Genomic DNA, 13,096 nt, shown 5'->3' with positions numbered 1-13,096 from the left:
GACAGGCTACAGGGAAAGGAAAAGCATAGAATCTACAGCAGCGTTTTTTTTTTAATCTTGTTCTGTCCTCAACTCACCTGTACTTGGATGTAGGCAACCCGGTGCCCTTCGAGTCAAGCATAGGTTGCTCAGAACTTCATGTAATTTGGTGACATCATCGTATAAAGTAAATATAAGATGTCTCTCGTTTGATAATTTTTTTTGTTCATTTTCTAAACGTAATAGAGAGTTCACGCTTCGACGTCTACTAATTCCACCTTTGGTCATATTCTTAAACATTTCGTCGCCCAAACACTCATATATGACTGGGCTTTCATAGGAGTTTTGGGAATTTCCAGAGGTAGTTTTATGACCCTTGTTAGTAGTCTGGGGTGGGTTTCATCAAAGTTCCCAAGTCCTTGGAAGTGTGCTCAAGGAGTCCCAAGCGTGCGAGAAACCTTGGGCATGTTTCACGAAAGCTCCCAAGCCTTGGAACTCTGCCTATCTCGCTCGCCGCCTTGGGAGGTCGTGCGGGGTCTCCCAAGCGCTCCCAAGGAAGGTTCCAAGCGTCAGACCGTAAACATGGCAGCCCGTGAACAACCCCGCCAGCACCGACCAAGGAATTTTCGCCCAAGAAGGGACATCTTTAACGAGTACGATGACACCGAGTTCAAGAAGAGGTACAGGGTGGATCGTGCTGGCCTGTTGTTCGTCACTGACTTGGTGCGATACGTGATTGGCAACAGGAGTGAGAGGAGCCGTGCGGTCACAGCGGAGCTGCCTTTCTTCTGTCCCATGCAGGTGAAAAAAAACACTCATTAGAACCCGACTTATCTCCTTTTAGACCTGTGGGAAGAGTTGATGTAATGAGTGGAAGCGTCTGAGAATACCAACCCTATTTTCCATTTTTCACCTCGAGGCAGAAAACAACAATACCAGCTCGGCAATAAGCAAAAATCAACTGAACCTCATAAGTCTACGTGTATTAGTTAATAAAAAAATATTATGAACAGTTACACTCAGCCTTTTTTTTTTTTTTCCTGGCATGTGTTGTCTGGTTAAAGATGAATAAATGAGTGCAGTTCTGATGCGCCTTTACTTGCTTCTTTAAACTGAGAGAGAAGAGCGCGCGCGCGTGTGTGTGTGTGTGTGTGTGTGTGTGTGTGTGTGTGTGTGTGTGTGTAAAGAACAGTTGGAAAACCCCGCTCCGAGGAAACTTATCTTTCTTCTTTTGAGATGTTGACATCCGTTTATCCTTTTTCTTGTCTCCACACAAGCCCTCCGTACGAAAAACACACATACATACAAACACACCCAAAATACATTCATATAAGCCCCACCACATAACAGAACTTCATTAACCTAAAACCAAACAACCACACATAGACGTTTAATGCAAATATGTCACATTGCTGTATTTATTTTCTAATGACAGCTTGCAACACCTGGCAACACGAGGACTACTGAGTTGCTTCTGGCTGTGTGTGTGTTTAAGGTTGAACCGGACATTTGAGACTCATTGTGTTATTAGATCACTTAGCGACGAGTCTTTCATCCCAGTTGATCGTTGTGCACGCAATCTGGTAAGAGCAGGAGAAGGAGGAGGAGGAGAGGAGGTAGAGAAGGAGAGGAGAAAGAGGAGGCCGTGCTGCTGTTTATTTTTTACTGTGGAGGCAGCTCAAGGGCAAAAAAAATATATATACAAAAAACATATTCTGCGCACAGAGGGCGGCAGACGTGTTTGATAGATGATCACGTTCGGTTACCAAAAAAACTTCGATTCGGTTTAGATTCGGTTCGGTCTTTGATTTACAGTTTTTGCTTGTGGGTTCATAAAATTGTACCCTAATTTTATTAGACTGCCTTACTATTTCGTAAAGTATACACAACAGGTTGTCGAGAAAATCACACTTAAGTAATTCCAGGCTTTTACTACGGAGGTTCATGATTGTGAGGCTTATAATTAGTGTGTCACGGCGAACCGAACACTCATCACAACCGAGGCGCGTTTCATTTGTTTGCTTATATTTATTGGTATTTTTACTCTTTCATTTCTGATGGCAAGTTTTATTTCTTGCTTATATTTATCTTTTTTTAACTATCTTTATTAGTTATGGCACGCTTCACTCTTTATTCTGCATTTTACTCTTGACATCCTCGGAGACGGACGAGTCAGACAGTGCAAGGCTTTGGACATTAGGCCACTCAGGAAAAAGCTGAAAATGATTAATGGCAGGCAATTCAAGTACTTGAACGGCCGCTTGGTAAAATGTTTGCAACGTAATTGAAGTGCAATTTAATGATGAGGAATTGTTACATATCTCTGTGAATAGGCATAAGCAGCTACGAGAGAGAGAGAGAGAGAGAGAGAGAGAGAGAGAGAGAGAGAGAGAGAGAGAGAGAGAGAGAGAGAGAGAGAGAGAGAGAGAGAGAGAGAGAGAGAGAGAGAGAGAGAGAGAGAGAGAGAGAGAGAGAGAGAGAGAGAGAGAGAGATTTTTGTTTTCATCAAATTATTACGCTTATAAAGCGACAAACCTAGTACAGACATTATTCTCTGTATATACATGGTACGCGTGACACGCAGGACATGCTCACGTACAGTGAAGCTGTACTGGAATGAGACATCGGCATTGTAAGGCAGCCTTCAGCACCCACCAAAGTGTGGGTGTTGCACTAAGACAGTATCTAAATTATTGTCAGCTCAGAGGAACTGAAAGACATGTATCAAGTCTTGGTCCCGGCGCAACAAGTCTCTTACTGAGGGACACTCGAGGCAGTAGTAGTGGAGGCTGATGGCGTTGGGACGGTCACACAGCTTACAGATGAAGTGGTGGGGTACGTCCCCGCCTCGGAGCCCTGCCACAGCGGCCTGTATCCATGTCGAAGCCTGGCAGTCACAATATTATGTCTGCGGACCATGAGTCCGTGCCGGCCATACCTCGGGTGAAGGAGACGGAAGTGGTCATAATGTTGAATGGATACACTCTGAGCGCGCTCAGCATCCATGCGGTGGAGAGTAAGGAGGTGATCGGCAGAGTGTATAGTCTGCTTGAGGTAGAGGAGGGAAGGTGTGGCATCGTCAGGCAGTGGCAGTTCGCAGGCACTTTTAGCTAGGAAATCCACCCAGTCGTTGGCAGCGATCCCAACATGGGAAGGAATCCACAAGAATCTGAGGCAGATGGAGCGTTCCTGAGCAGCGACTAATTGATGCAAGATCTTGTGGATGAGGGAGCGGTGCGTGGGTTGTGAAGACGAGATAGCCTGTAGGGCAGACTGAGAATCACACATCACCACGCCATTCAGTCGTCGCTGACAGAGGAGACAGACAGCCAGCATGACCTCAGGCTTAAGAAACAATTTCGATTAGTCCTAGCCTTCAGCAATTTTACACGACAAACAATTTCCCAGTGACTGCAACACCTGCTCAGAGCGCTGATTTGTCTCCACCAAGTCTGAGTGCAGCGATTTTCTGATTTAGGCTTTCAGTCACGAACTGCTGATTAATATAAACAAAAGGTGAAGGTCCAGTCACACTGACTTACGACTTGATACCGACCACCCGCGTCCCCAAAATGCTGCGGCTCACACCCACCGCTTTCCGACCTCGTAAGTGGCCGAGCAGTCGTGCAACGGAACGGCTATAGGCGGTCGTCCAATGTTCGTCTAGTGGGTGGCCGGACGGCGATCATGGTGAAATTCACAGGTTGACCTCATACTTGGAGTCCGGTTAAGACGCCCACCATGCGCCGACCGGTGACCGACAGGCAGGGACCGGTACGCGTCCTATCGCAAAGAGGGTGGCGATCTCCCGTATATATAGCAATAATTACTATAAAGGTAATGAAAGTATGAGAAAATCTATGTGCACTCATATTTTAATGAGTAAAATTACACCAGAGTGAAAATTGGTTAAGAACTCCACAGACTCTCATTGTTTTTGCCGTGCACATCATGTCCTGCAGTACTTTATTTTCGTTAGGCAGAGGTGATCCATACGTATTTAGCCGCGTGCTTGACCTGTGGAGCAAGTCAAATCGGGACGGAAATTGGGCGGGCTGAGGGACGCAGAGCGTCACTGCTCAGGAATGTACCTCATTCCCGGTCAAGGGTCACCAGTCGCCGCACAACTCGCCGTGTGGTGGGAGGCTGGACGCCGACCACCACCAATGACAGATGCAAAGTGGACGGCGAACATCATCGACCACCTACTGCCTGACGGCAAACAGACCACGTCCTTTCGCCATCTGGAGTCCGTTTTCCGTCCAGACGCAGTCCATTCTGCCACCGGGCGGCAACCTTTTTACGACTGGCAGAGACCTGAGAGGTCGGCTGGAAGTCTTTAGCCTGAGTAACACTGACTACTTGGCCTGATAACGACCACCAGCGACCCCAAAATGCTGTGATTCACACCCGCCATTTCCCGACTACATTGGTGGCCGAGCAGTCGAGCTACCGAACGACTACCGGCGGTCGTCCAGTGTAAGTCCAGTGGGTGGCCTGACGGCGACCAAGGTAAGATTCACATCTTGACCTCACACTTTGAGTCACGTTATGACGCCCACCATGCACCGACCGGTGACCGACTGGCAAGGACCGGTCGCCGATGATTGGCGACCGGTACGTGGACTGTCGCAATGAGGACGGCGATCTCCCGATCTTGGGTAGGCGGTGGCTGAGTGGTTAGCGTGCTGGGCTCACATTCACCACGCCATGGACAACGTCGGTTCGAATCCACACGCTACCACCTGGGATTTTTCAGTCACCGCCGAGTGGCCTAAGACTACCCACATGCTGTCCAGAGGACCACCCATCAACCCGGACTCTAGAAGAAACCGTCCAGTGAATCAAGAATGAGTTCCGGGGGACAGAATGAGCCAAGCATAACTAGCGCTACTATAAAAAATGCATGCGCCACGACGTGCTCGGGCCGACCATCTGGCCCCTGAAAAAAGCCTACCGGCGCTATAGGCGGGGATGTAAAAAGAAAAAAGGACCCGTCGTATAAGGTTGTATGGCGGTTGCCGTACAGTAAACCACCGGTCGCACGATCGACGTCGTCCGGCTTGTAGGCATCGGCAACGACAGCACGGCGATGGTCTGCCACAAGACGCCACCCGGACGCCGACAGATACCACAGTGGTCGGAGTCCTGTAAGTGTCGTATAAAAACATACCCAGTCTTGGGCGGCGATCACACACATTTACCTCTACCTTTCAGCGTACACGCCGTCCTTTTATTACGATCCCTTCGCCCACAATGACCTGACCTCGCCTAGTCTCCTCCAATCGTTGAGAGAGGTGGCGATCCTCACTCAGCCCAAACACAGACAGCAGCCAATAGGACGAGGAGCAGGCGCCAGCCATGCGGCCATTAGACCGCCACTAGATGGCCACCGTGCGGCGATTGGACGGCGTTCATTACACAACTCGCCGTGTGATGGGAGACCGGACGCCGACCACGGCCAATAACAAATGCAAAGTGGACACCGAACGTCGGCGACCACCTACTACCTGACGGCAACCATACGGCGTCAGCTCGCCATCCAGTAGCCGTTCACCAGTTAACCGTCATCTGTCGACCACAGGTGAATGTCGGCTTGCCGTCCAGACGTAGCCCATTCGGCCATCAGACGGCAAACTTTTTACGACGGACAGAGACCTGAGAGGTCGGCTGGAGGTTTTGGTACAGCACCTAAGACCTCCAGCCGACTTTTTCGGTCGCACGGCGGATGGAGACACATGACGATAGCGCGCATGACCATGTGAGACCTCCCACGACCTGCAGGTCGCGGGAGGTTGTCATTAGGTCATAAAGTCAGTGTGACTGGACCTTTTGGTGCAGTACCAAATACTTTTTCGGTCGTACGGCGGAAGGAGACACATGACGATCCCACGAACCGCCATGTGCGACCTACCAGCAAGTCGCGGGAGATCGTTTTTAGGTCGTAAAGTCAGCGTGACTCGGCCTTGACGTAGAGGTGGCGAACCAGTGGCGAGGCAGAAGACATTGAGAGAAGGTAGGTGTGAGGTGTGTGTGTGTGTGTGTGTGTGTGTGTGTGTGTGTGTGTGTGTGTGTGTGTCCTCGCATGTCTGCCTCCTCGCAGCACAGTCGTTGCCTCCCCACACAGGTGTGGGATGCGGTGGTCTGCATGGGTGGGCGTGGCCGTGGTAGCGGCGGCGCTAGGCTGGGCGGCAGCGTCCACCAGGAACTCTGTGGTGGGGCAGGGGTACGAGGAGGTGGTGGTGGGCATCTCGCCGCTGCTGGACGAGAGTCAGGCTGAGAAGGTCATCCCCTCGCTGAAGGTGAGCAGACAGACACAGACAGAGAGGCCTGAAGAAATTGCAGCCTGTAAAGTTCTGTTCCGATTTTGGCAACTCTAGACATTATTGTTCAATAAAAATAAAAATAAAAGCAATTATATGTAATGAATACTTTGCGCATTTTTAGTGCTTTCTTATATCTTTTTCTAGTCTTTTCTTCTTTCTTCCACTTATCTTTCTTTTGCTGTATTCCCTTTATTGCATCCCCCAGAAAGTACTGAACGAAACATCCCAAGCTCTGTTCAAGGCGACGGGCAACAAACTCTTCTTCCGGAAGGTGAAGATCTTGGTCCCGAGCACGTGGAGGAATATCGCTGTGGACCAGGCCGCCACCAGCGAGTCCTACGAGGTGGGTAGAGGGCGGGGATGTCATGTTAGTCACCTGTGCAATCACATCCTTCACAGCAAAGTATTTGGACCACTTTCACAAGCAAACAGTTCCCAGGAGAAGCTTTGGTCTGAAAGATTTATTTTGATACGTCCGGAAAGGCTCACTGATCAACTTCTCTAAGCGACTGTTCCCTGGAAAGGATTATTTTTATCTAGGAGGTTCATCGTGTTAGTCACGCCCGGGAAGATTCACTCTGAGCAAACTGGCCATTGCCGAGGTGACTTTTACGAACATAAGAACATAAAAGTATAAGAACATAAGGAGTCTGCAAGAGGCCCGTACGCCTATGCAAGGCATCTCCTGTGAACCTAACCCCACCTAACATCACTATCCATGACTTTATCTAATCTTTTTTTAAACGTGACTAACGTATTGGCAGTCAACACATGACTGCAAAGCCTGTTCCAGTCATCCATTACTCTGCTGGTGAACCAATTCTTGCCAATGTCTTTGTTGAATCTGAATTTATCCAATTTTAATCCATTACTACGTTTTGTTAATAATTGTCTCCACCTCTAGGGTGGGGACACGGGCTACACTACATGATAGGGCCCTTCAGGGTCAAACGCGTCCGTCCCCCCAAAGAGTGACCACAGCCTCATGAAATGGAGGGGAAGGTGCCGATAGACCGACTCTATCAGCTGACGTCAGCCTAGCCGATCAAGTCGGTCTGTCGGCGAGGACTGGCGTGTCTCTGATTACTACGTGTTCTACCTGGCACTCTTACCATCAGGACCTTATTAATATCTCCTTTATTAGAGCCCTCATCCATTTATAAATCTCTCTTAAGTCTCTTCGCACTTTTCGCCTTTCTAGAGAATACAAGTTTGATAGTTTAAGTCTTTCGTCATATGGCAAGTTTTTTTTTTTTTAACTCGGGAATTGTCTTAGTCATCCTCCTCTGCATCGATTCTCACTGTGATATCCATTCTATAGTAAGATGATCAGGACTGAACCGCATAATTGACATGAGGTTTCACTAATGTTAAATATAGCTTGAGAATGACCAGCACTTCTATTGCTCATGGTCGTTGAAATGAATTCTAGTACCCTGTTTTCTCGATTAATAGCCTGAATACATTGTGCCCTTGGACGGAGATCAGAGCTCACAAAGACCCCTCAATCCTTCGCACCCCTAGACCTGCTTAGGGGAGTGTCATTCAAGCAAGAGAAATGTGAGGGATTATTTCTGCGTACACTCAGAATACTGCATTTTCTGACATTGCTGCTTCCCCGCCCAATCATGCAATCCGTCTCGTAACACATCCCCAGTCAGATTTTTCACCATTGATTTGCACTCTTTGCCTCCTATTGCTAAGCCACGCCCTGAGCCAGTTCAAAACATTCCCATCTACTCCGTGAGCCTGTAATATAAACAACAGCCGTTAGCGAGGAATTTTGTCGAACGCTAAAATCAAGATATAATATATCATAGTTTTCATCTTTATCTACCGCCTCATTGACTTATTTGTAGAAGGATAACAGATTAGTGAAGCATAACCTACCTTTCGTGAACCCATGCTGCGAGTTGTGAATAAAGCTATGTCTCCCTATAGTTAAACCATTTCAAATAGCCCGTTGAGGCGTTGTCTTCTGCGGGTCCTTTCCACCCCTCTGCTTTGACACAGAGTCCTAACACCTCTTTTTTCCTCTTATGTGTTACCTATAGTTAACATATGAGAGCAAGAGATGGGTGTTTAAACTGTGTGGCATAGGAGAGTGGAGGAAAGGACCCGCGGAAGCCAACGCCTGAACGGACTAATTGAAGTGGTTTGACTATAGATGATCCCGAATGCGCCTGGCTATTATGGACTCCAGCATCTTTCCTATAACCAATGTTAAGCTACTTTTTTTTTATATTTTTTTTTTACGTTGTTTGCCTATTGCGCCGGTAGGCATCTTCCCGGTGGGGCCTGATGGTCGGCCCAAGGCTTCTTCCAGGTGGGGCCTGATGGTCGGCCCAGCCCGTTCTGGCGCAGGCGAGTGTTTATAGTGGCGCCATCTTGCATTGGCTCATGCTGCCCCCCGGAACTCGTTCTTGATTCGCTTGGACGGCTTCCTCTAGAGTCCGGGTTGATGGGTGGTCTTCAGGACAGCATGTGGGTAGTTTTAAGCCACTCGGCGGTGACTGAAAAATCCGAGTGGTAGCGTGAGGATTCGAACCCGCGTCGTCCATCACGCGGCGAATGTGGGTCCAGTACGCTATCACTTCGGCCACCGCCTACCCTAAACTAACTTGGGCGATAGCTACAAGTAGTTGACGGCGTCACATTAGCTACTTTCCATGGGCTGGGCACATAAGTAGAATTTATTGACATCTTAAAAATATCGATTTGTGGGCCTCTGAGAACCTCTTTGCATTCCTTCAGACCTCGTGGGAATATTTCGTCATGGCCTTGCGATTTATTTTTCTTTAAGTTATCTATCGCATCCTGGACCACCTGCCTGGTGATGAATATATCCCTCAACATGTGGCCATCCCCGCCCTCATGTACCTGAACCCTGTCCGGAATGGATGTCAGATTCTCCTGTGTAAAGACGGAGAGGAAGTGGTCGTTCAACATTGTACTCATATTTTCGCAATTTTCCACGAGCTTTGCTTTCCACGAGTGTTTGCTTTCAGCGGTCCAGTTCTCTCATTTGTCTTGTCCGGAACATCTTTAAGAAGAAGTAGTGATGTTAGTAAAATTTAGTAGTGATGTTAGTAAATTTAGTAGTGATGTTAATTTTAGTAATGATGTTAGTAAATTTGCAGATGATACCAAGATCGGTAGAGTAATTGAGTCGGATCAGGACGCTAGTATTCTCCAGGGTGAACTCAACAGATTGTATGACTGGGCGGATAAATGGCAGATGGAGTTCAATGTAGGGAAGTGCAGTATTCTGAGTGTAGGTAGGAACAACCCCTCACATAACTATTGCTTAAATGACACTCTCATAAGCAGGTCTGGGTGCGAGAGGGATTTAGGGGTCTTAGTGAGCTCTGATCTCCGTCCAAGGGCACAATGCATTCAAGCTAGAAATCGAGCTAATAGGGTACTGGGATTTATTTCAAGGAGCGTAAGCAACAGAAACCCCGAAGTCTTCCTCAAACTATATTTAGCATTAGTTAGACCTCATCTTGACTATGCGGTTCAGTTCTGGTCATCTTACTATAGAATGGATATCAAAATGTTAGAATCGGTGCAGAGGAGGATGACTAAGATGATTCAGGGGTTGAGAAACTTGCCATACGAGGAAAGACTCAAACAGTTAAACTTGCATTCTCTAGAAAGGCGAAGGGTGCGTGGAGACATGATCGAGGTTTATAAATGGATGAAGGGCTTCAATAAGGGAGACATTCATAAGGTTATGTTGGTAAGAGAACCGGGTAGGACACGAAGTAATGGGTTTAAACTGGATAAATTCAGATTCAACAGGGACACAGGCAAAAATTGGTTTACAAACAGGGTGGTGGATGAGTGGAATAGGCTTAGCAGTCACGTGGTGAGTGCTAATACAATTGTCACATTCAAAAATAGACTAGATAAATTCATGGACAGCGATATTAGGTGGGGTTAGATACACGGGAGCTTAGGGTCAAAGGAGCTGCCTCGTACAGGCCTACCGGCCTCTTGCAGACTCCTGCGTTCTTATGTTCTTATGTTCTTAAGACATTGGGATTCCTTTTCGCATCTTTTGCTACTCTAATCTTATTGTTCCATTTTGCCACGCGGGTGGTTTTCTTTACCGGTCTGGCTGATTCAGCATACCTACCCTTGAGGTGTGTTTCATCATTCTTTATTTTCTTGTGAATTCCTATCTCATGTTTTAGCCTACGGGTGTAAGAGGGAATGAGGAATCTTATTGACGTCCGACCTTGCCCTGGGGCTAAGGGCCCAGACACACGGACGACTCTGTCGTGCGATTTTTAATCGCCTCTAGTCGCGAGTAGTTGATATAACATAGGTTTCAACGGGAAAATCGCTTACCCCAACACACGGGCGGGTGTGTAAAGCGACCACGCTGGGCAGTCGCAAGTACAAAGCGCGTGCAAGGCGATTAATCGCTTGGACCCCCCCCCACACACGGACGACACCCTGTCGCCTTTCCGAGGTACCGGAAGTGATCTGTCAGTCAGTCCTCGCTCATCACTCCTTGCACTCACACGTCACACCATCTCTCCCCTACCATGGCATTTGATACAGATCGCTTTATAATTGAAATAGAAGGACGGCCAGCTATATGGGACACAAGGACCACTGAATACAGCAACAAAATATTAAAAAGGAAGGCTTGGGAGGAAATGTGTGGCCTTTTTGTGCAGGAATTTGAAGCAATGGACCCAGCAAAAAAAAAAAATGCATCAGGTATGTTTTCTGTGTTTGATTGTTTATATATATATATATATATATATATATATATATATATATATATATATATATATATATATATATATATATATATATATCTATATATATATATATATATATATATATATATATATATATATATATAGATATATATATATATATATATATATATATATATATATATATATATATATATATATATATATATATATGACACTTGAGAACAAACAGAAGAGCAGCTTCCTCATCAGAGTCCATGATGAAACTAGAGTCAGCAGTATCACATCTTGCCTGCCCAGCCGAGTCGCTTTACCCCATACACACGAGCGATTTAAAATCGCTTCTTACGCGATTTAAAATCGCTTCTAAGTCGTTCGTGTGTATGGGGTGGTCAAGCGATTGTGAAGTCGCACGTGTGTCTGGGCCCTAAGAATCACGCAAACAGGGTACTGGGTCTCATTTCAAGGAGCGAAAGCAATAGGAGCGCAGAAGTCATCCGGAGATCATCAGCGCCTATTGCTTTCGCTCCTTGAAATGAAACCCAGTATCCTGTTTGCACTATTCTTAGCCTGAATGCATTAAGCCTAGGACGGAGGTCGGAGTTCAGTATGATTCCTAAGTCCCTCTTACATCTAGGACTGCTTAGAGGAGTGTCTAAGGAGTAATTGTGTGAGGGGTTATTCCTTTCTACACTCAGAATACTACACTTACCGACATTGGATTTCATCTGCCGCCTCTCTGCCCAATCATACAGTCTGTCTAGCAGTCTAGCTCATCCCGGAAAACGCTAGCGTCCTGATATGATTTAATTACTCTATCGATCTTGGTATCATCTGCGAACTTATTGACATCACTATATAGTAATTCTTGTGTCCAAGTAATTGATGTAAGTGATAAAAAACAGTGAACACAGTACCGACCCCTGTGGGACCCCACTCGTAACACAGCACCAGCCAGATTTCTCATCATTTGCACTTTCTGCTTCCTACCTCCAAGCAACTCCCTGTTTCAGTTCAAGACTTTTCCAACTACACCGTGAGCCTGTAAATTTTGGAATAGCCGAGGGTGAGGGAGTTTGTCGAACGCTTTACTGAAATCTAGATATTGTATGTCATAGTTTTCATCTCTACCGCCTCGATTATTTTACTATAGAAGGTAAGACATGACCTATACCTTTCGTGAACCCATACTGCGAGTCATGAACTTAGTTATGTTTGATGGTCCTGAATGCTCGTGGCTATTATTGACTCCAGTATCTTGCCTAAAACTGATGTTAACGCTAAGTGGACAATAATTTGAAATAGTTGACATCGTCTCCCTTTATGAGAATCAGCGTCCCATTAGCTACTTTCCATAGACTGGGCATATAACTCGAGTTTACTGACATCTTAAAAATATCGGTTAGTGGCCACTTAAGACTTCATTGCATTCTTTCAGAACCCGCTGAAATATTTCTCCTGGACCTGGCGATTTGTTTTTTCTTCAATCTGCCAATCTCATCCTGGATTACCTGCCTAGGGATGATCACATCCCTCACCTTATCGTTATCTTCACCCTCATATACCTGAACTATATCCGGAATGGTTGTTAAATTTTCCTGTGTGAAAACAGAAAGGAAGTAGTCGTTCAACATTTGATTCGCATCCTCACCATTCTTAACGAGTTTATCTGTGTTTTTTTTCACCGGTCCAATTCTCTTCCTTTTCTTCGTTTTGTACAGCTTAAAGGACCCTTTAGGATCGCTCTTGGCTTCGTTGGCTACCCTAATCTCATAATTCCTTTTTGCTACGCTAATGTTCTTCTTTACTGATCTGGCTAGCTCAACATACCTACCCCTGAGGTGGGTTTCACCATTCTTTATTTTTCTATAAATTTCTCTCTTTAAGCCAGTCTCGTGATTGGACCAACAGGTCATTCATTTAGAGTCGTTATTTTCCTTTCGAGGTATACGCTGTCAATGTTCCTTTACTATTACTCAATATTTTTGTACGACCTTTCTACATGACTTCCCTGACCATCAGGTTTTAGCCCCTAAGGCTCCCCAATTCACTTTC

General features: G+C 46.4%; 2 protein-coding genes across 20 annotated transcripts in view; both read left to right on the top strand.

Annotated features, from left to right (window-relative positions):
• LOC126996076 (uncharacterized) overlaps positions 1–995 on the top strand; it is an 18,899-nt gene extending 17,904 nt beyond the window's left edge. Inside the window, exon 6 of the transcript XR_007750912.1 lies at positions 1–995. This exon is cut by the window's left edge and continues 163 nt beyond it. The gene's annotated coding sequence lies outside the window, so the exon portion shown is untranslated.
• Positions 996–1,411: 416 nt separating this feature from the next.
• LOC126996075 (calcium-activated chloride channel regulator 1-like) overlaps positions 1,412–13,096 on the top strand; it is a 55,714-nt gene continuing 44,029 nt past the window's right edge. For 10 of the 19 annotated variants that reach the window (XR_007750909.1, XM_050856154.1, XM_050856153.1 and 7 more), the window contains exons 1-3: positions 1,413–1,562; positions 6,107–6,281; positions 6,511–6,648. Coding sequence is in view for 18 of the 19 variants with exons in the window: in XM_050856154.1 (XP_050712111.1) it covers positions 6,114–6,281; positions 6,511–6,648 (306 nt within the window). In the remaining variant the exon portion in view is untranslated. Of the gene's footprint in view, positions 1,563–6,106; positions 6,282–6,510; positions 6,649–13,096 lie in introns of all 19 variants that reach the window. The other 9 variants (XM_050856146.1, XM_050856147.1, XM_050856148.1 and 6 more) reach the window with 2 other exon arrangements.

This window comes from Eriocheir sinensis, chromosome 9 (genome assembly GCF_024679095.1).
Source record: "Eriocheir sinensis breed Jianghai 21 chromosome 9, ASM2467909v1, whole genome shotgun sequence".
Classification (NCBI taxonomy): Eukaryota; Metazoa; Arthropoda; class Malacostraca; order Decapoda; family Varunidae; genus Eriocheir; species Eriocheir sinensis.
The sequence above is the reverse complement of the archived record's forward strand: the minus strand, read 5'-3'. Positions and strand labels throughout refer to the sequence as shown.